The sequence below is a fragment of the Eptesicus fuscus genome, chromosome 7, assembly GCF_027574615.1.
Source record: "Eptesicus fuscus isolate TK198812 chromosome 7, DD_ASM_mEF_20220401, whole genome shotgun sequence".
Taxonomy (NCBI): Eukaryota; Metazoa; Chordata; class Mammalia; order Chiroptera; family Vespertilionidae; genus Eptesicus; species Eptesicus fuscus.
The window spans coordinates 12,409,538-12,432,157 of NC_072479.1; the positions used below are offsets into that span (position 1 = coordinate 12,409,538).

A 22,620-nucleotide genomic window follows, 5' to 3' on the forward strand; every position below is an offset into this window, starting at 1 on the left:
TCAATTAGAAAGCTATCTATTTCATCTTACAGTATTACAGTACCAAGTGTAACAGAAAGGAATCCACATCTACATCAAACATCATTACTCTATGATGGAGGCAGAATACATAGATATTAATGAAAACTGGAGATTGACTTAGAGGCCACTTGTTAAGACACATTTTAAAGTAAAATAAAACGCATTTTGTTATATAAAAATACAGCTGACTCCATATTTTGATTTATGAAAAATAAATTTATTACATAACACCTTGTTTTTAACAATGTTCAATTTTTTTAAATTCAGAATACTTGTGTCATTCATGTAAAATAGTTTGATACAGTACATTGTATGTTATAGGGTTTATTTTTCCTCAAAAATTCTAAGGCTCTCCTACTCCTTCTCCTTTGCTGAAGTAAGGGCACCCTAAACAACGTGCGAACAAGATTTAAAAAAGAAAACAAACTGAATAAAATTTTAATAGCACTACACCAACCAGCTTTAAAATCAGGACAAAATATCTGAATTGGATGCCGCACCTTTTTAAGGAAGTTACCATTCATGCTTTTTCATCTTAAAGCATGCTCACAAATCAGTAACACTAACAGGAAAAATAAAACACTGTCTATGACAATCATTTTAGTTTGTTTGCTGAACCAAACAGGTTTATATCAATGACAATATATTTAATTACTATCAAATAGCAGCTTTAATACCAGTCAAGTCATAGATTGAAAATAAAAACAAACTTATAAGTGGGAAATTAATCTTTGGGAGTTTTGAAACCTTTCTGGAAAAACTATGTGGCTTTTTGTACTTTCAAAAAAACCCAAGCAATATAATCTTGATCAAAAAACACTGATTAATGTAGAAAATGAATCAACCCACTGATAAGACACTATGATGAAAGGTGTACCAAAATAATCTCATTTTGAGTCTCAGTTATTTTGTTGAGTTAACACATACTGTATGTTTCAAGTACCAGTTAAACTTTTTGTGTGTGTACGATTGGTCAGATAATGTTACACTGAAAGAATTCACCACATACAACAACAAATGCTTGCCCCTAGCACATTTCACAGCTTCAACTGCTACAGACTGTCACTGAAAAAAATGCATTGGTCAGTCTGAACCATGTCAAGTAAACTATGGAAGTAGCAAATCCACAACACAAACTGTGCTAGCACTTTCTGTTCAAGTCTAACCCCAAAATAGGTACAATTTGGAAGCCACTACCCCAGTCTGTGAAAAGTGGTGGAACTTGGCTACTGGACATTTTGAATATGTGGTTGTACAGTACATTCTCATGGCCCATACCAGGTTCCCGCAGAGAGCTGCACAGTTAGTCCGGCAGCATTAGCAACAGTGCATTGACAATATTCCAACGCAGCTCAGTACCGGTGTGTCTGGTGTGAGTACTGTGGAGGCTGCTGGGAGGTAGCTGAGTAGCCCATGCTGCTCTGTGGCTGTGATGTGCTTGGTCCAGGATTGGGATAGGCAGCATGTGGATTGGAACGCTAGAAAGGAGATGGAGGGAGAGATGTAATCCATGTGTTTCTATGAGGTGGTTATATCCCAAGCCAGCATGGCTGATCATGTGTGTTCGAGATGTCATTTATTTCAAGGCATTAAAAATTTAAGAGTCATGTGCTATGTACTAGGCTTTACAATTAAAATGGCAAAAACCCCAGATCTTTTAATACCAGTTTTTCTGTATGAAGGTCAGAAGTATTGCTAGTAAAGAATACTGAGCTGAGTCTATTGTTATGCTGTAGAGTTCATTTTTTTTCTGCAGCCATAACCCCCTTTTTATGCTGTTTTATATTTACTTGATAAGTAATAACTAATTTGTTTGAGAGATTTATATCGTGAACTTAATGATGTGTGCATTAAGTAAACCAAAGCAACTTACATGCTAGTCTCTTCAGTAGAAACCTTCCCAATACACACACAAATGATTAAAGAGTAAAAATGAGTATGACAAGAAAAGGTACCACAGAATCATTTTCTTTGGCATTAAATATTTTTATGCCCTTTAAACTAATGAATCTTACTTTCTGCTACAAGGTATATACAAAAGTAAAATTACTGAAATATAAGAGTGGTTTTCTCAGTTCTAAAATAGCACAAAAGGAAGGAACATTGGTAGAGTTTAGAGTCCTCTGATTTTAATGTTATGATATTATTCACATCCCTGCACCTCTCTCATTCTATTAGCTCCCAAGACAAGCACTATAAAAGATTAACCATAATTTATTACTTTCTTCCTTCAAAGCCTATTTAATAAGTCATATAATTTTAAATTCTGCCAATCCTAGCAAAAATGGCATTTTAAAAATGGTGGAGAGGTATTGTTTCTGAAATCACCCACAGAAAAACAGTAATAACAGCAACAGAGAAAACGGCAGCCTTTGCTTGGTTTCAATAGCAGAGGTTAAGAGCACTGCTCTGCTTCATTCTAGGGATGTCATCACCTTAGTGTGCAAACACGTCTGGAGCCAAGAGTGGGGCACGCTTCCCATTCAGATGTCTGCCCTGATTTCCTAGTTTGACTTGCGGGACCTCTCCTTACCCAAAGCAAAGAGTCACTATCTAATTCTTGAATTACAGTAGCAGGCTCTGGGAACCTTATCAGTTTAACAAGATCTCTTTTTCTCTTTTAGTAGGTAAATAATTCTAATCAGTCAGAGTGTTAGCATCCTTCCCACACTGAAACCCAGGTTATTTGGGAATATGATTAGAATAAGCAGGGAAGTGGTATATAATTTTTAAAACAGGTCTTTCTGCAAAAGAACTGACAATGTCACTTGATAGGATCCACAAGTAGGCAATGCAGGAGCCCTTATAGTTAGATCCGAGTGGAGTCCTGGGTCTACTACCAGCTCTCTGAATGCACACATGCAAGTTAGTTAGTCTCTACAAGCCTCAGTTTTCTGAAATGACAGAAAACAATGCATGCTTCATCCTAAGTACAGTTCCTGGCACACAGACAAGCTCTTATTATTATATTCAACAACAGCACCACCACAACTGTTAAGTGCTTACTGGGTACCATAAATGCTACTAAGAATTTTAATGATATGATAGATACAAGTGATTCATGTAATTTTTAAGCACTTATGTCAGGCTAGCCTTACATACATATGGTGCCTTTAGCTTACCTATGTTCTCTCATTTATCCTTACTATAATCTCACAGTTACCATTATTCATATTCTACAAATGAGGAAACTGAGAACATCTGAATCACTTACTCAAGTTTACCCAAAAGTCAGTGCCTGAGCTAGGATTTGAAAGCCTGTGTTCTTCTTAATCACTATAGTATATTGTTGTTTCAAAATAATAGATACCATTTATCGAGCTCCTACTATAAGGTGCTAAGATTTATCATGTCTTCTCCTACAACAATTGTAAGTTATTTGCCAGTCTCATTTTACAGATGAAAAACTAAAGCCAGGAAATGGTATATTACTTGCTCAAGGTCACACAGTTAATAAATGGCATAATTTAAATTCAATTATTCCAACTGTGTCTAGTTCCAAAGCCTAAACGCCCTCTACTGTATCACTGTCAGCACTTTTCCATGCCAATAACACTTCCTGTCAATGTAATTCCCCAGGTACACAAAGGTCTTTTCTCAACTACATCACATTTTCCAATGGTCACAAACACATGCAAATGCTGACATGGCAGGTCAATACAAAATAATCTCGAAATACCTGATAGTCTGAGGTCATGATCAGTCCACCTGAGGTAGTGGTAGGAGGAACAACTCTCACTTTTTTCAACGGGGGTCCCTGTGTATGACTGCTGTCTTGATTCCCTGGGTGACCAGTTCCATTAGTGTGGTTATTGCCCTGTTGCTGCTGCTGGTTCTTCTCAATTGGTTAAACAGAAAATAAAGTTCAACTCAGAAGGAGAACACAATACACACAAACCTGAAAATGTTGTGGTGGCACTAAAACAAGAAGCTGCCAGCTACACTTTAATACTTACTTTGTCTCCTTTATCATCAGGTTCTTCTTCTGTTAAAAATTCTCGTTTTGGGTAAGGGATTTGACAACCGGCAAAAACACTGATCACAAGAAAAAAAAAAAAGACTTCTGGTATACTAATCAATATTTCAAATGCTTCATTTAAATGGTGTTCATTTTAAGATGGACTTTGTCTCCCTATTTATAATATAAAACCTTTCATACAAGTGGGACAAAATGAATCTTTTTTTCTCATCAGTGACATCACAGCAGGTCATTTAAGTGCTTTTCATTGTATAAAAATAATCAATAATCATCTAGGATGACTCAACTGTTTTTTAAATCCTAGTATTACTCTTTTATTACTACAACCAAAATGTAGATTCAGACAAAATGTCACAATTCAAACACACATGTTTTTTTTACCCTCCCTAGCATATTTAAAGTAAAAGATGACACAGGGAGCACAGATTTATCTGGGGAATGGGATTTGTAATTGGTACACAAACTGTAACTGAAAGCAGTGAGCAATCTCAGTGAGTGTGAGTGAGCGCCACATGCATAACCAACCTCACCCAACAACTGGATGGCTGCTGAAACGAATGCTAGAATGTTTCATAAAGCAACAGAGAAAACACCTCTCCACTGTAAAACCCCTAAGTGACACTCAGTTATCACAGCTCATTTTTTGCTTGTCATAAGGATTTCTTTGGGACCCTATATCAAAGGAGTGGCAACTTGGAGTTGACAATTGAAAGAAAATAGGCCTCCCCCAATTTTATCATGCTGGTGAGTTAATAAATTGATCACTTACTCTGATGTAGGAAGTGGGTCTTCTAAGAAATAGGGATCCTGCATAGCCTGTTCTGAGGTAATTCGCTTTATTGGGTCCATGGTAAGCAACTTCTGAAGCTGAAACCATAAGTCATAAAAACATTACTGCATTACTTTTCCTAGTTATACCCCTTGGCACACATGTGGGAGGTATATATTTTTTGATGAATAACACCATGATTTGGAGGGCATTTATTCCTCCAAATTAAGATAAAATTATTAAATTTAATGTAGTAATTCACATTTTAGTCATTCTAATATTCATTATCTCATGTGGTTCTCCTATAAGATGTAATTAAACTTATATCTTCTTACTCTAAACCAATAATCTTTTTCCTACATTATCTAAATTATCCAATTCAGAACAGGATTAAAAAAGTTCTAAGACAAATAATACGCTACCACATGCAGCTATTTAGATTTAAATCCAAATGAACTAAATTTAAAAAATCAATTTCTCAGTCATATCAGGTCATTTCTCGAGCTCAATAGCTCCATGTTGCTAGGGCTATTCTTATTGCAGCATAGCTCATCACAGAAAGTTCTCCTGGACAGTGCTGCACTATCTAAATAAATATGGTGATTGATATGGAACTTGGAAAGTACAGAGGTGTAGTTAAGTACAGAAGAGATTCTGGAAAGAGGCTGTTTGGGTTAAAATCCTGACTAGACATTTTTTAGTTGAGTGACTTTGGACAAATTAGTTAACCACTTTGTAACCTCATTTGTCAAAAGGAGACTAAAACTGGTACCTATTATCATAGGTTTGTTTTCAGGATTTAATGAGTTAATATATGGAAAGCAATTAAATGGTGCCTGGCACAAAGAAAGCATTATATAAGTGTTAGTTGTTATCATCACCATCATCATCTTCACTACATATAGAAATGTCACACTAATGTAAAAGTATTTTTTTGGTTAAAACATAGTTTTACTCAAGGCTCTATGAACTAGAATATCTTATTTTAATATGTGATTTAAGAAATTATCTAAATAGTGATCTCTTTGCTTATAGTCTCTGATGTAAGTTTTCGGATGTTATAGTACAACTAGAGGCCCAATGCATGAAGATTTGTGCAAGAATGGGCCTTCCTTCCCCTGGCTGCCGGCACCGCCTTTGCTCTGGCCGTAGTCGCCTTTTTGATCAGGCCCAGAGCCGCCTTTCCACCTTCCCACGCTGCCCAGAAACCCGGAGCAGTGTGGAATGCCTGCATCGTCACCATGGCGATGACGCAAGCGTCCTGCCCCGCCCCCAGCTGCTCGGTGCATTGTATGCAAATTAACCCACTATCTTTGTTGGGTTAATTTGCATACTCACTCCTGATTGGCTGGTGGGCGTTGCAAAGGTAAGGTCAATTTGCATCTTACTCTTTTATTAGTGTAAACAGAATCACCCCTGGAGCACTTCTTAAAACAGACTGCTAGACCCTACTCCCAGAGCTCCTGTTGGTCTACCTGAGCAGGAGCCCAAAGTTCTGTGTTTTCAACAAGTTTCCAGACTATTCTAATGCTACTGGACTAGGACCACATTTTGAAAACCAAGGAACTAATAGACATATTGAGCCTTAGACATGGGAGGTGACACAATTAGAGGACAGGACAAAACATATTTTAAAATGCTTGGGATGGTGATATTTAAATTTAATTTTAGTAATCTGATATTTTAATGAAAGCACAATTTTATTTTTAGAGTTGAAAAGGAAAGCATGGATTTGCTATTTAAAATACTCAACAACGGTTTTAATGGGAGTTATAGCTGAGCTTTCAGATGGGTGCACTCAAGACAGATCATTCTAGTTAAAACAAGCAAAGAAGCTGCAAAGGAGATTTATCTCTAGAATTTCAGAGTAATGGTAGTGCAAGTCATTTCAGACTACACTGAGTAGCAGTGAATTGGGGGGGGAAGAAGAGTAATTCCCCTAAATCATGACTATTGATCTATCACTATTATTATTCTGTAGAATAAATAAGTTCATCTTTTGAAGGATCTAACTTACCTTCTAATTAGGGTCCTGTTGTAAGTGCATTACAATAAACATTATTTGGATAATAATATATTGTGTTAATATAACATGTCGAACGCTGCTTTTTAAATTGCTGATATATGACTATGTAAAAAATAAGTAGAAGATACAGAAGTAGAAACAGTCGAAGGAGAAGGAAAGTAGAAACAGAATAAATGTTTTCCAAGTGGCCTAGGCTATAATAAGGGAAAGTTTAATCCTTTCAAAGTAAAAAAATTCCCATTTAATAAACTCATTTAAAAATATTGGGAATAGCCTGGCTGGCGTGGCTCAGTGGTTGAGCATTGACTTATGAACGAGGAGGTCATGGTTCAATTCCTGGTCACGGCACATGCCTGGGTTGTAGACTCATTCTCCAGTGTGGAGTATGCAGGAAGCAGACAATCAATGGTTCTCTCTCATCATTGATGTTTCTATCTTTCTCTCCCTCTCCCTTTCTCTTTGAAATCAATAAAAATATATTTTAAAAAATATTGGGAATAAAGGAGTAAAAGGATTTTAAGCAAAGCAAAATATAAACTGATTCTTCAGATTCCCCCTTTTATGGTATATAGCTTTTTTTAAAAAAAAACATAAAGTGAAAAACCATTTTTAATTTTTATGGCCTAAAAAATTTGAAATATTTTAAATTTAAGTTGGCAATCCTACCTAATAATAGACAAATATGCAAATTGACCGCACCTTCGCTACGCCCAAGCCACGCCCACCAGCCAAGCCACACCCACCAACCAATCAGGATGAGTATGCAAATTACCCCAACAAAGATGGTGGCTAATTTGCATATCAAGACAGCTTAGAAAGAAGCCAAGAGATGCTGAAGGGAGCAAAGCTGCAGAGAAGCAAGCAAGCCGGGGGGGGGGGGGGGGTGGGGAGGAGAAGGGAGGAGCGGAGGCGGGGCCGGGGGAGAAGGAAGGAGAGCGGGGCAGGCTGGCGGAGAAGGCGGGCCGGGGGACAAGGGAGGAGCGGAGGCGGGGCCGGGGGAGAGTGCAGCAGGAAACCCTATTGCAGGATTTTTCCTGCAACGGGAACGCTAGTAGTTGAATAAAACCACATCATAAATTATCTTGATAGTACATGGATTAATTCAGTTTCCAGGTCATCATTTTTCCATTATACACTGATAAATACTTCATCTCTCATACTCTTCCAGAAAAAGCAATTAATACATACAATTACTGAAGGACTTCTAACACCCAAGTTTATAAGAGGTATTTTGGGAGTTAAAAATTTTGTGAACAGTTTTTTCAAAGAGTTGAAATACAAAATAATTTATAAAAAATATTTCTGAATGGTGGGGTTATTTTCTTCTTGATTCTTCTCTGAAATTTTTAAATAACTGATGAAACCTAGTAAAGTAATTTTTTAAATGTTCTTGATAGACTTGGTATAACGACTATCTTGAGAAAATCTAATCTAACCATGTCAAATCATGCTATGGGTTTGGACAAATATTTTTATGTCTTTACTAGTATTTATTAACAGGATCTCCACATTTACTGTTCAAGTACTCTAAATGTGCTGAGTAACCATATAAACTGACCCAATAAAGCCTTAGAATGGGCTAATCAATTAGGGGAGAAAAACACACTGTATTAGTACTGTTTGCTAAAGCTTACCAAGTGGAATGCTTTACTATCTGGTTTAACTTTATGTTTTTCCATATACTTGATAAGGCTGCAGTTGGTATACCTGAAAGAGAAATACTATGAGATATCTATATTAAATTTGAGGTTAATTTTACATTGGCTGAAGTTTTTCCACACAGAATTCTTTTCATCATAATCAATATAGAGTATACATTGAAAATGGTATAATCAGAATAAAGAGTGGCATGAAATCAATTTTATACTTCACTGAATATTCACACTGGTCACTTTTGAATGGATACCATTGATTACATGCAAGATAATTCCATTAATAATATATAATGAATAGTTTTCACATGCATGTTATCTCAAAAATTATCTTAAATAACACATGGATCAAAAGTTTAACTCAGCCTTAAATAAATAAAAAGAAAAATTTTGTTATAAGTCTATATACTGCCCTCTTCCAATCCCCTGATCTTGCATTGTAAATAAATGAAATATTCCTTCTTTTCTATTAAAACTTGCTTAAAATTACCCAACCTAGATGAGTAGGCAAGTGGCTATTTGCAAGGCTTATTTATTTCAGTCTCTTACTGCCTAGAATTACTTTCTACCAATGCTTCCAGAAAGTAATGAATATGGAAAAAAATAATTTTTTTCTCATATCCAAATCAGCTGCTAATATTAGATATTCACCTTTCTTATATCATTTAAACATCTTAAGAAATGATGATGGTCATAATGTAAAAAATATATACTAGAGTAAATATATAAAATTATTTATTAGACTAATATTATGTTGCATATTCTATTATGTTGAGTATTCAATCTTCTGCTGAGTACTCTGGAAAGGCAAAACTCAACAAAAGGTCTATTTTCTTTCCAACTTACGTATTTCTTCTGAAATCTTTCATTAATGTTGAATGTTCAGGCATCTTTTTTATATCTTCCCAATCTTTATCTGTGAAATACATTGATAAAATTTTATGTTGTCTAGGTTCCTAGTCTCAAGAACTTCAATAAAAGTCATCTCAGTTTCATTACTTTTCCTATACTTTTAACCTCCATGAAAGCACAGACTTCAAATAAATGGTCAGCTACAGTAAATATCTTGTCTTGCACTGTATATACAACTCTACCTTGTACAGAATTAGACCTTACTATCTTTCTTTTTAATGCCTACTTTCTACGTATTTGACTATGTTTATGTTACCTAAATTTCTATAACTAGAGGGTAATGTTACAGATAAATATTTTATTATTAATTCTATTTCTCTTTATAAAATCAATATTTTTCTTTTTTTTTTACCAAATTTCTTTGTTAAATCAGTAATCAATCTCTTCAATAATAAATGTAATGTCTTCCCCTCAGCAGCTTTAAGGTACCCTTCTTTTTATATGGCCCTCCTTATTGTCACCTTATTAAATACATTGCTTTTACATCAGCATTCTATGTAAGCAGTAATAATTATTTGAAATAGAATAGAGTAGGATATAACTAGTACATTAATTAGCTGTTGGCTTTGGCTAGTTTCAATAACAATAACATAACAATCCCAGCTACTAATATATTAGGTAGAAAATGTCTCAGTTAGTTTTGCTGGCATTAGAGTTATTCAAACAACACATGCTAAATAGCTTGTTTTCTCCATCATTATCAATGGACTTTTACTTTGATAAAGCAAAAGAGAGTCTATAGGTGCACAGCACTATATTGGTAGCTGAACAGCACCATTAGCTTTTAAATGGCCTTTAGAGGTTTGAGTTTCTTTCAATTTACTTGTAAAAATATTTGCTACCTTCCTCCACAGATATCACATATTTTAAAGTAAACTAAATATATATTTTAAGCTCCTAAGTGGAATTTTCTCAACTATTTTCTAACTTTAATTTCTCTATTTTGTAAATTTCTCAAGCTAGAAATCTTGAGATAATCTTTTCCCTTTTCCCTCAATGATACACTTGCTATTAAAATGATACATTTGTCCCTTCCTTATTATCACTTTATACCTGGAGTACTGTTATAGGCAAGCAGCTAGTTTCCCTGGCTAAAGTTACTTGTTTTTCATTGATTTTTATAAACCACTGCCATTCTAATATCTTTTTAAAATGTAACAGAAATCATACTCCTTGTTCTCAAAATTTTATCATGGAGTCTCATTCTTTAGCATAGCAAATCTAAATTCTGCTGCCTGTTCTTCAAGTTCCTTATAAGCTGAGCCTATCCTCACTGTTGAACCACACATAAAGAATCATCCCCTAAAAAGGCCTTTCCCACTTCCACCCCGTCTTAAGCCACGTTCCTTTCTCTGGTGGACCCATTCAGAAGTGGGAAGCAAAGGCCACTCTTCTCCATCTACAAACCATACATATTCTTGAAACAGTCTACTTAGATCAGTAAAATGTAAGCTTGAAGAGGGCAAGAATCATATCTAAGTCAACAATATTTTATATTTAACACAGTGCCTGGCACATGGCAGGTACTCAGTAAATACTCAGTGAATAAATGAAATTCCCATCACAACAAAGCAGTCGTAGAATTGTTAACCAATTTTGGAGAAAGGCAGTTTCTGTGTAGTTATTCTGCATTTACTGATAATTAACATCCTTCTAAAGGAATGTGAAATTATAAACTCCCAGATATATGTGTATTAGTCTTGAGATATAGTGACCTGAGAAAAAATTCCAATAAACAATTTCCAATAAGTACTCCACTATCAAAAATATAAAGGTGCTTTAAACAAATTTTCATTATTCTGGACCACTGGGCAGTTTTTAGTGACTTAAGAACTATCATTCTGTGGTATAACAAAGGAATGTGATACAGCTGGAGAGATCTAATGCCCATGATGAGACACCTAAACACCTTTCTCCCTGCCGCAAATCAGTGCAAGCAAGGTTGTTGGAATGCTCGACTTTCACCTACATTCTGACTGTTCTAATACAACATTTAAAAGAATGTTCTTATTGACAAAGATTATAGAGAAAAAATGCTACTATTCAATACAATGTGATTCTGTACTGTGCCCTAAATAAAAATCAGGGTCAAAATTTATATTCAAGTGCCAAGTAATTAATGGCAGCATAGTATGTGCTGCCAGACAAAAGTGCATACTTACTGAATTTTATTTGCAGTTCCCACTGGTAAGAACTAAAGGCACCTTTTAAATACAGATACTGCAAATATTTTATCATTTCAAATATTAAACAACAAAACAAAACAGAACAACAACAACAACAAAAAACAAAAATACCCCTGCAAGTTCAAGTTCAGGAAACCCATAAATATTTTTATGCTAAAACGTGAACTCCACAAATTTTGCTATTTCTATGGATCTTTGATTAAGACAAGTCATAAATATAAAGAATCAAGTAAGAGTAGCTTTTATCAGCTAAAAATATACACCTTTCCAATGATGATACCTAAGTTCAAACAACAGTGATTTAAAAACAAAAACATAATGTGTACCTGCAGGGAATCCCATTACATTGAATATTCTGTCCAGCTGGTCATGGTGATAAGGATTACTAGTTTTGATGTCCTCTTGTCGACAGTGAAATATTGGTTCTGACGTTAGTAGTTCTGCAAATATACACCCTATAGCCCAAATATCTTTAAAATAAAAAGACAAAAAAAAAAAAGAAAAAAGAAAAAAAAAAAAAGAAAAGGAAAAATAAAAGGAAAGGAAAAAAGAAAAAGAAAGGAGGAAAATAAAGTGGTTCTTTCCAAAAGAAAATGCATTTTTATTTTGGTGGGGAGTGTTTTTCTTTCCTTTCTTTCCCTAATAAGTCATATTAATTCCAAAGCAATTATAATTATAAATACCACAGAATATGGTTTGTAAATATAGATTCCCATTCCACCCACCCCAATTTTTCATTCCCTGTTATACCTCCACCCCACCCACTGGCTTCATTCCAAGTTTAAATCAATTTATTAGCTACATTTTGGGTGAGTTTTAAATGCTTCAAACATTACTTTATTTATGAAATACATACAAAGCTACATATGGAGCATGGGAACCACAAACAAACAAAACTAAACAAAAAATAAATAAACCAAAAACCCAAACAGCCCCTGAAATGGGGCATACTTGCCAAAAATAATCAGTACAATTTTTTGTGGTAAAAAATATTTTTTTCTTTAGCTTGTTTATTTAATTTGTAAAGTCTAATAATTATGCTCCCATGTTAACACTATTTAGCAAGGTGTGATTACAACAAGAAAAAGACAGCGACTGAACACAAATATTCTAATGAAACAGTATTTCTACTTGAAGAGTTTTTCATTCAAAGTGTTTCTTTTTTTTTCATAGAAATGTAGGTTTATTTCGATAGAGACATGGTGAATACAAAGGGCTGAAATAAATGAGTAATCATTAAAATAAAATAATAGAACATTTTAATAAAAATTAATATTTTTAAAAAAATTTTTGATTGATATTTTAATCAATAAAGAAAAAGATATCAAAGTTTTTCTTTAGAATATAACAAGTGTCAGGTGATTTTGCAAGGTCAAGTATTTAATAGGAACAAAAAAAAGGGGGTAAAATACTACCTTTAAATGGGTACAAAAGCTATAACTTCATAAAAATTACTTATAAAAGCCAGGTAAATGGATTTCTCTGTACACAACAAATTCCCTTCATTTGCATTATGATACAAACTAACTTTCATTCATATTACATTTTTACTCAATAGAAAGATCTATATACCAATTTAGAATTTGAAGCTGAAAGCAACAAATCCCTAAAATGACAATGTTAACTTCTTCACATAGCAGATACTCAGCCAGTGGTTTTTGAATGATCTAACCAATACAACTATAGTGGGGTAAAAATGACTTTTATTAAAACTGATTGTTCACCTATGTTATTAGCTGTCACTTAAATGGAAAAATGAGAGAAAAAATTTAATTTATAAATAACAGAATTCTTAAACTCCAAAACTGAAATGTAGATATTTAATTTAAAATAAAATAATCATATTTACATTTCAGAGTAACAAGTTAATCATCTATTTACTTAAATATATACACCCTCACTACCAGCAAGAGATTTTTAAAAATGACATTATTTACTTATCCGTTTTACCCTACATTAGAGAACCAAGTCAAGCCAATACCACCGTAAGAAGAAGTCTCATCAGGAAATATAAACCAAGCTCTTTCATTTTTAGTAAATATAGATTCCCATTCCACCCACCAGTGTCAGAAAGTAAAATGGGAAAATTAGGGAGTCTGTGATTAATTCTTTTTACATGGGTACCCTTTGATAATCTTAATCAAATAAAAGATAGGCAAGGTAAGCAGGATCACAAAAAGGGCTGAAAGGTCAGCTTGCATGTTTAAAACTCTACTCATAGCACCTAAAAGACAATGTAACAAATCCTTCTGGTTAGCTAGGCAAAACTCTAAAGAAGAAAAAAAAATATGTAAAGAAAGATGAGAGATGAGTAAAGGATCTAAGCATCCCTAAAGTACACCGATTTTACAATACAAAAATCAGGAGAGTAAGAATAAATAGTTTATTGAACCTTGCTTAACCTCACCCTAATAACCTCTTTCTTTATATCTCTTCTTTTATTTTTCACTTTTATCAATTTCACCAACTTTCTTTCCTTCAAAATTCTGATGCAGACATGAATCATGAATTTGAGTTTGCTGACCTGGCTATTATTTCAGACAAATTCTAACATTTTAAATAGTCTCTCCTTCCATCATGCCTATTTTGTCACACTTTACCAAATTCATGGCAAAGTCCTTTCCTATGCACCTACCTGCTTACCTCCTTCTAGAAAGATTTCCCTTTAAATTAAAAACATATAAGTTATATCTACTTCTCAAAATCTGTGATGCTCATGTATAGCTATTGAACTAACCAGGCAAAGAAGACCCAAATGGGGAGAGAAAAAGATTTGTTAAATAATGTTTTAATCAGGAGGAAGGGAAGATGGCTGCCGAAGGGAAGGCAGACTGCAAGATAGTGTGTGAGTGAGAGAACAAAGGGAGAGTGTGTGGTCGCACGGGGAGTGTTTGTTAATGAGTTGTGGGGACAGCTATACTCCAGGAGACTGTGGGGGACGGCCGGATGGGGTTCCCCTGACCGGGCAGCCCCCACTGCTGCTGGGTTCCCTCCCGAAGTGACCAGCTCTGACACGGAGACCGCGCCATCTTGAAGGGGAAAGTGGATGTCATCAGAAGCCTGAAAATCTACAACTATGGCACCCAGCGAACAGCTGCAAACCCGAGGACACCAGTTCCCAAGTGGCATGAGCACGCGGATTCAGAGGAGCTCTGCACCCCCTCACGAAAGGTCAGATTTCGCCTGGGAGAAGGTGAGGTCTGTGGTGCGGGCAGGAGAGAGAAACGTGCACTGCGGGAGCTGGAGGACCTGGGGAAGTCTGCGACCAGAAAAATCCACAGCCTTTGGGGCTGGCGTGATCCGCGAATGTGGAAGGGAGTCCATAGAGCTGCTAACAGAAGGGAACTCTAAAAAGCAACCCATAGCTGAACTGGGCACAGAAGGACAGCCTAGAGATTTTGGGGGTGTGCCGGCTGCTTGGACCCAAGGGGAAAGGAGACTGCGCAGATTTGCGCACAGCGCTGGGGTTTGCACGCTTGCTCTGGCTCTTTTCTCTCTCTCTCACTCTCTTTTTTTTTTTTTTTTTCTGTTTGGATCCTTGCTTCTGATTGCTGAGCCCAGTTCATAGGATCACCCAATTGGGGACACTCTAGGAGACTGCAGGGGAAAGTTGTTTTTGTGGAACCTGGGGATAAGAGCGGGGAGTGGCGATCAGAGAACGAGCTCTGGGGCAGCCCTTTCCCCCAAACCGATATTAAGTGCCACGGGCAAAACAAAATCTAAGCACTAGCTAGAGAGGACCTATAGACCCGGAGGTCAATCCAGAAACACTGCCACCCAGGGGTTGAATCACAAATTGACTCTTGTGTAAACACAAATAAAGGAGTATAAGAAATAAAAATGTACTGCCTGCTTGAAAATCAGGACTGTGGCCTACAACACTGAGGAGCAGTGGAACGCAGGGAACTTCAATACTGTCCTTACTAGGAAACAGGCGTGCCAAACAGAACAGGAGAGGAAGTGAATGACCTTCACTACTGCACATTTTTATTTATTTTTTCATCTTTTACTTAAGAAACTAAAATTTTTTTCTTTTTTCCTCACTTGATTTTACCTTTTTAATTATTACATTTTTATTTTCAATCAGTATTACTACTACTATTTTACCTTTTTAAAAAAAGTGTCATTTTATTTTATCTTTATTTTACTTTGGGATTAGTGTTCTATATTCTATTTTCATCTTTCCTTTAGCACCATTTTACTCTATCTTTATGCCAACACTCTTTTCCTCACTTTTCCCCTTTTGTTGTCCTATTTCTCTTATCCTATTCCTGTTTTAGATTTCCCCTATTTCTTCTTTTTACCCCGTTAAAATTTCACCCTACTTAAATATCTAATTTCCAATTCCCTGCTCCAAGTCCATACACACCTCTCTCTTCTCTTTCTTCACTATCCAAAAAATATTTTCCCTCTCTGTCCTTTTGTTGTTGTTTGCTTAATTGTTGATTATATCAGTTTTCTTATGCTTGTTTGTGGGAGTGTTTTGCTTTTTCTTTTTGTTATTTTTTGTTTTGTTTTTTGCTTCTGTTTTCCCTCACCTCGCTTGATATTAGTTGTTGTTTGTAGTTTGCATTCATATCTAGGTATTTGTTGTTGGAATTTGTTGGGATTAGTGGCTGTTCTACTGGAGTTTTCTCCCCATATAAATAGTGTTTTCCCCTCTTCTTTCTTTTCTCTCTTAGTTGTTTTTCCTTTTCCCAATTTCATTTTTGCACTCCTTTTTTTTCTCTTCTTCTTTCTTTCTTATCCTCTAATTCGCCTTTCTCTGGTGGTCACCTTTATTTGGGGTTATTAATATCGTGAATACATTTGTGTTCAGTGCCTTGTGCGTTGTGCCTTGTTGTGTTGTATTTTGTGCCTTTAAATCAACGCAGGAGAGAGAGAACTACATAACGAGACACCCGGAGAAGAGAGATCATGGGGAGACAAAGAAACAGCCTGCATATGAGAGAAAAGCAGGCATCACCAGAAAAGGAAGTAAACGAAATGGAGGCAAGCAACCTGTCAGAGAAAGAATTCAGAGAAATGGTCATAAGGTGGCTGAAAAGAATGGAAAACAAATTCAACAATATGTGTAAGAACCAAGAGAAATGAAGAAGAACAAAGAAGAAATGAAAAATGACATCGCTGCTATGAAGAACTCAATAGAAAGCATCAACAGTAGACTAGAAGAAGCAGAGGACTGCATCAGTGAGCTAGAAGACAAGGTAGGAAAAAATACCCAAATAGAGTAGCTTCTAGAAAAAAAAATTAAAAAGCAGGAGGAGAGCCTAAGGGAACTTTGGGACAACACAAAACAAAACAACATCCGAATAATAGGGGTGCCAGAAGAAGAGGAAACTGAGCAAGGAATAGAAAACCTGTTTGAAGAAATAATGACAGAAAACTTTCCTGATATAGGGAAGAAAAAACCCACACAAATCCAAGAAGTACCAAGCAAAATGAATCCCAAAAGACCGAAGCTAAGGCACATTATAATTAAACTGGCAAACACCAACGACAAAGTTTAAAAGCGGCCTGAGAGAAACAGAAAGCTACCTACAAAGGATCCCCCATCAGACTAGCGACTGATTTCTCAACAGAAACATATCAGGCCAGAAGGGAATGGAATGAAATATACAAAGTCATGCAAAGTAAAGGTCTGAATCCAAGAATACTGTACCCAGAAAGGCTATCAATCAAAATTGAGGGTTAAATCAGGAGCTTCACAGACAAAAAAGGACTAAGGCAGTTTATTACCACCAAACCAGCAATGCAAGAAATGCTAAAGGGTCTGCTGTAAAAAGAAGTAATAGGAAGCGAAGAAGGAACACAGGGGTAAAGAATTAAAATGGCGACAAACAAGTACCTATCAACAATAACTTTAAATGCAAATGGATTAAATGCCCCAATCAAAAGATATAGGGTAACGGATTGGATAAGAAAACATGACCCATATATCTGCTGTCTACAAGAAACCCACCTCAGAAAAAAAGATGCACACAGACTGAGGGTGAAGGGATGGAAAAAGGTTTTTCAGGCGAATGGAAATGAATAAAAAGCTGGGGTACCAATACTTATATCTGACAAATTAGATCTCAAAGTGAAGGACATAAAAAGATATAAGGAAGGCCACTTCATAATACTAAAGGGAGCAATCCAACAAGAAGAAATGACTCTAGTAAACATATATGCACCCAATACAGGAGCACCCAAATACATAAAAAAAAAAAAACTCCTGGAGGATATCAAGGGAGAGATTGACAGCAATACAATCATAGTAGGAGGCTTTAATACCCCACTATCACCATTGGACAAATCCTCTAAACAAAAAATCAGCAAAGAAACATCAATCCTAAATGACTCACTAGACCAGATGGAATTAATTGACATCTTCAGAACATTTCACGCCAAAGACACAGAATATACATTCTTTCCAAGTGCACATGGGTCATTTTCAAAGATAGATCATATACTGGGTCACAGACAAAGTCTCTTCAAATTCAAAAAGATAGAAATTATATCAAGCATCTTCTTAGACACAATGGCATAAAACTGGAAATCAACTACAATAAAAACAATCCAAAAAAATCAAACACATGGAGACTAAACAGCATGCTATTAAACAAGGACTGGGTCACCAGAGAGATCAAGGAAGAAATAAAAAACATCATGGCAACAAACGACAATGAAAACACAACAATCAAAAATCTATGGGACACAGCAAAAGCAGTCTTGAGAGGGAAGTTCATAGCTCTACAAGCCTACTGCAAAAAACAAGAAACAATGGCAATAAACTACCTAACCCTACAACTCAAAGAATTAGAAAGAGAACAACAAGAAAAGCCAGTGTAAGCAGAAGGAAGGAAATAATAAAGATCAGAGCAGAGATAAACAACATAGAGATCAAAAAAACAATACAAAAGGTCAACAAAACCAAGAGCTGGTTCTTGGAAAGGATAAACAAGATTGATGAACCTCTAACCCTGCTGACCAAGAAGCAAAGAGAGAGGACCCAAATAAACAAGATCAGAAATGAAAGAGGAGAAATAACAACAGACCCCACAGAAATACAAAGGATTGTTAAAAAATACTATGAACAACTCTATTCCAACAAACTGGACAACCTGGAGGAAATGGACATATTCCTAGAAAAATACAACCTTCCAAAATTCAATCAGGAAGAATCTAAACATCTCAATAGGCCAATAACTATGGAAGAAATTGAAGCAGTCATCAAAAAGCTTCCAGCAAACAAAAGCCCGGGGCCAGATGGCTTCACAGGGGAGTTTTACGAAACATTCAAGGAAGAACTAAAACCTATCCTCCTCAGACTATTCCAAAAAATTCAAGAGGAAGGGACACTTCCAAGCTCATTCTATGAAGCCAGCATCACCCTAATACCAAAACCAGATAAAGACAACACAATGAAAGAAAATTAAAGGCCAATATCCCTCATGAATATAGATGCCAAAATCCTCAACAAAATTCTAGCAAATCGGCTCCAGCAGTACATCAGAAAGATCATACACCTTTACCAAGTAGAATTTATCCCAGGAATGCAAGGATGGTACAATATCTGCAAATCAATAAACGTGATACATCACATAAACAAATTGAGAGATAAAAATCACATAGTCATATCAATTGATACAGAAAAAGCATTTGACAAAATCCAACACCCTTTCTTGATTAAAGACTCTCAGCAAGGTGGGAATAGAATAATCACACCTCAACATAATAAAGGCCATATATGAAAAACCCACAGCTAACATCATACTCAATGGGCAAAAACTAAAACCATTTCCCCTAAGAACAGGAACAAGAGAGGGATGCCCACTCTCACCACTCCCGTTTGACACAGTACTGGAAGTATTAGCCATTGCAATTAGACGAGAAGGAGCAATAAAAGGCATCCAAATTGGAAAAGAAGTAAAGCTGTCCTTATTTGCAGATGAGATGATATTGTACATAAAAAACCCGAAAGACTCCATCAAAAAACTAACAGACTTAATAAATGAATTCGGCAATGTAGCAGGATAAAAATTAATGCCAAGAAATCTATGGCATTTCTATATACCAATAGTGAACTTACAGAAAGAGAGACTAAAAAAGCAATCCCATTTACGATTGCACCAAAAGAATTAAGATACCTATGAATAAACTTAACTAAGGTGGTAAAAGACCTATACGTGGAAAACTACAGGACACTGAAAAAAGAGATAGAAGAAGACGTAAACAGATGGAAGAACATGCCATGTTCATGGATTGGTAGAATCAACATCATTAAAATGTCCATACTACCTAAAGCAATCTATAGATTCAATGCACTCCCCATTAAAATATCAACGGCATATTTCACAGACCTAGAAAGAACTCCCCCAAAATTCATCTGGAATAAAAAAAGACCCCAAACAGCCACAGCAATCCTGAGAAAGAAGAACAAAATAGGTGGGATCTCAATACCAGATTTCAAGCTGTATTCCAAAGCCACTGTTCTCAAAACAGCCTGGTACTGGCACAAGAACAGACATATAGACCAATGGAATAGAATAGAGAACCCAGATATCGACCCAAACCACTATGCTCAATTAATATTTGACAAAGGAGGCATGAACATACAATGGAGTTAAGACAGTCTCTTCAATAAACGGGGTTGGGAAAATTGGACAGATACATGCAAAAAAATGAAACTAGACCACCAACTTACACCATACACAAAAATAAACTCAAAATGGATAAAAGACTTAAACATAAGGTGGGAAACCATAAAAATACTAGACGAATCCACAGGCAGCAAAATCTCAGACATATGCCAAAAGAACTTTATCGATACTGCCCCTAGGGCAATGGAAACTAGGGAGAAAATAAACAAATGGGACTACATCAAAATAAAAAGCTTTTGCACAGCAAAGGAAATCATCAACAAAACAACAAGAAAGCCCACTGTATGGGAGAACATATTTGCAAATGTTATCACTGATAAAGGTTTAATCTCCAACATTTACAGGGAACTCATACAACTTAATAAAAGGAAGATAAATGATCCAATAAAAAAAAAGAATGGGCAACGGACCTAAATAGAAAGAAGACAGAAGGAAGGCCAAGAGACATATGAAAACATGCTCAAAGTCACTAATTATCCGAGATGCAAATCAAAATGACATTGCGGTACCATCTCACACCTGTCAGAATGGCTATCATCAACAAATCAACAAACGACAAGTGCTGGCGAGGATGCGGAGGAAAAGGAACCCTCGTGCACTGCTGGTGGAAAAGCAGACTGGTGCAGCCACTGTGGAGGACAGTATGGAGTTTCCTCAAAAAACTAAAAATGGAACTCCCATTTGACCCAGTCATCCCACTTCTAGGAATACATCCCAAGAAACTAGAAACACCAATCAGAAAGGATATATGCACCCCTATGTTCATAGCAGCACAATTCACCATAGCTAAGATTTGGAAACAGCATAAATGCCCATCAGCAGATGAGTGGATTAGAAAACTGTGGTACATCTACACAATGGAATACTATGCTGTGGTAAAAAAGAAGGAATTCTTACCATTTGCAGCAGCATGGATGGATCTGGAGAGCATTATGTTAAGTGAAATAAGCCAGGCAATGAAAGAAAAATACCACATGATCTCACTCATTTATGGAAAATAAAGAACATTATAATCTGATGAACAAAAAGATACAGAGGCAGTAAAGCATCGAACAGACTGTCAAATTACAGTGGGAAGGCTGGGGAGTGTTGGGGAGGGGGGGAAAGAGATCAACCAAAGGACTTGTATGCATGCATATAAGTACAACCAATGGATACAAGACACTGTGGCGGGGGGGTGGGGGGAGATGAGGATATGCGACAGGGTGTATGGGAGGCTGGGGGAAGGCTAATGGGGAAAAGAGGAGATATATGTACTACTATATGTAATACTTTAAACAATAAAAAAGTAAAAAAAATGTTTTAATCAATAGGTGTACAAGCTTCTAGCTTAATAAAAGTGTCAATTCTCATTCTCCCTATGTTATTGTATACTTCCCATTTAATAGAATACTACATAATCAGCAGGCATTCAGTTATTTGACCACAAAAATCTGAGCTTGAAAATCCATAATTTAGTAAAACTTGAGACGCCTTTACTATTAGTAAAGTAAAAATTAATAATCCCTTTTCAGCCTCTCCACAAAGTCAATCAAAGTAAAACTCCAGATGCTCAAAATGATTTTAACTTTGTCCAGGGAGTACAATATTTACAACCTATTATTTCCTCTCTTTGATTTAATGATTCAGCTTACAGTTCTGAACAATGGAATAAATGACCACAGCACTAAAATCTGTTTGTAATAGAAAGTGGGAACATAGTAGTTGGATGTTCAGATTTTTTCCCTATGCTCTTTTGCTGTTTCTTATTAGTCTTTAGTTTAAAATAATCCACCAAACTCCACTAGCAGACTTAACTCTTCTAAATGATGCCAAAGGTGTTTATGTATAAATTCAACCACACAGGTTCATCTACCAACTGCTCACACTGCAAGTATTTGACAGGGAAGTCAATCTGCTACGGAAGTTCTGGGTACATAGCTTTCACTGTGTTGTGGGGACCCTGTTGATTACTTTAATGGACTCTTAGGCTCCCTGTATAGGTGAAGGGAAGAATGGGATTGTGTGGGAGAGACTAAAATCAAGGAAGAAATTTCATTTTTTATTCCTTTATTCCATTTTTTAAAACTTACATGAAAAATAGTTTATGTGTAATTTCTCTCTCAAACAAAAAATAAAGATACCAATATAACTTTTTTTGTGCTAATGTTTTGATACAAGATTGTTCTTGGCCAAGTGAGGTGGACACGAGGTGGGGAGCACCATTGCAGAGAGGCTGTCACTGACCTGAGATTCAACCCAAGTTAGTAACCTTTGTGATCTCCCTATCTCAGAAGGCAGTCGTTTTTACCTAAAGTCATAGAGCTTTCAGAGTTGATGGGGATCTAAGAGATGAGTTAGGTTAAATTCTCATTTTGCCTAAACACACACACTCTCCAGAGTGACAGAGTTAAGGCTACAAGTCAGGTTGCTAGTCTTTGTTACTACTAT

At 36.0% G+C, this 22,620-nt stretch overlaps 1 protein-coding gene across 5 annotated transcripts in view; it reads right to left on the reverse strand.

Moving 5' to 3' along the window:
- Window positions 1-222: 222 nt before the first annotated feature.
- Window positions 223-22,620, reverse strand: part of CDK8 (cyclin dependent kinase 8) — a 166,782-nt gene continuing 144,384 nt past the window's right edge. For 2 of the 5 annotated variants that reach the window (XM_008153365.3, XM_054718749.1), the window contains 7 exons: window positions 11,872-12,015; window positions 9,294-9,363; window positions 8,430-8,502; window positions 4,770-4,867; window positions 3,978-4,056; window positions 3,701-3,859; window positions 223-1,499 (listed from right to left, as the gene is read on the reverse strand). In XM_008153365.3, coding sequence (XP_008151587.1) covers window positions 1,374-1,499; window positions 3,701-3,859; window positions 3,978-4,056; window positions 4,770-4,867; window positions 8,430-8,502; window positions 9,294-9,363; window positions 11,872-12,015 — 749 coding nt within the window. In that variant the 3' untranslated portion in view covers window positions 223-1,373. Of the gene's footprint in view, window positions 1,500-3,700; window positions 3,860-3,977; window positions 4,057-4,769; window positions 4,868-8,429; window positions 8,503-9,293; window positions 9,364-11,871; window positions 12,016-22,620 lie in introns of those variants that run through there. The other 3 variants (XM_028128132.2, XM_008153366.3, XM_054718748.1) reach the window with 3 other exon arrangements.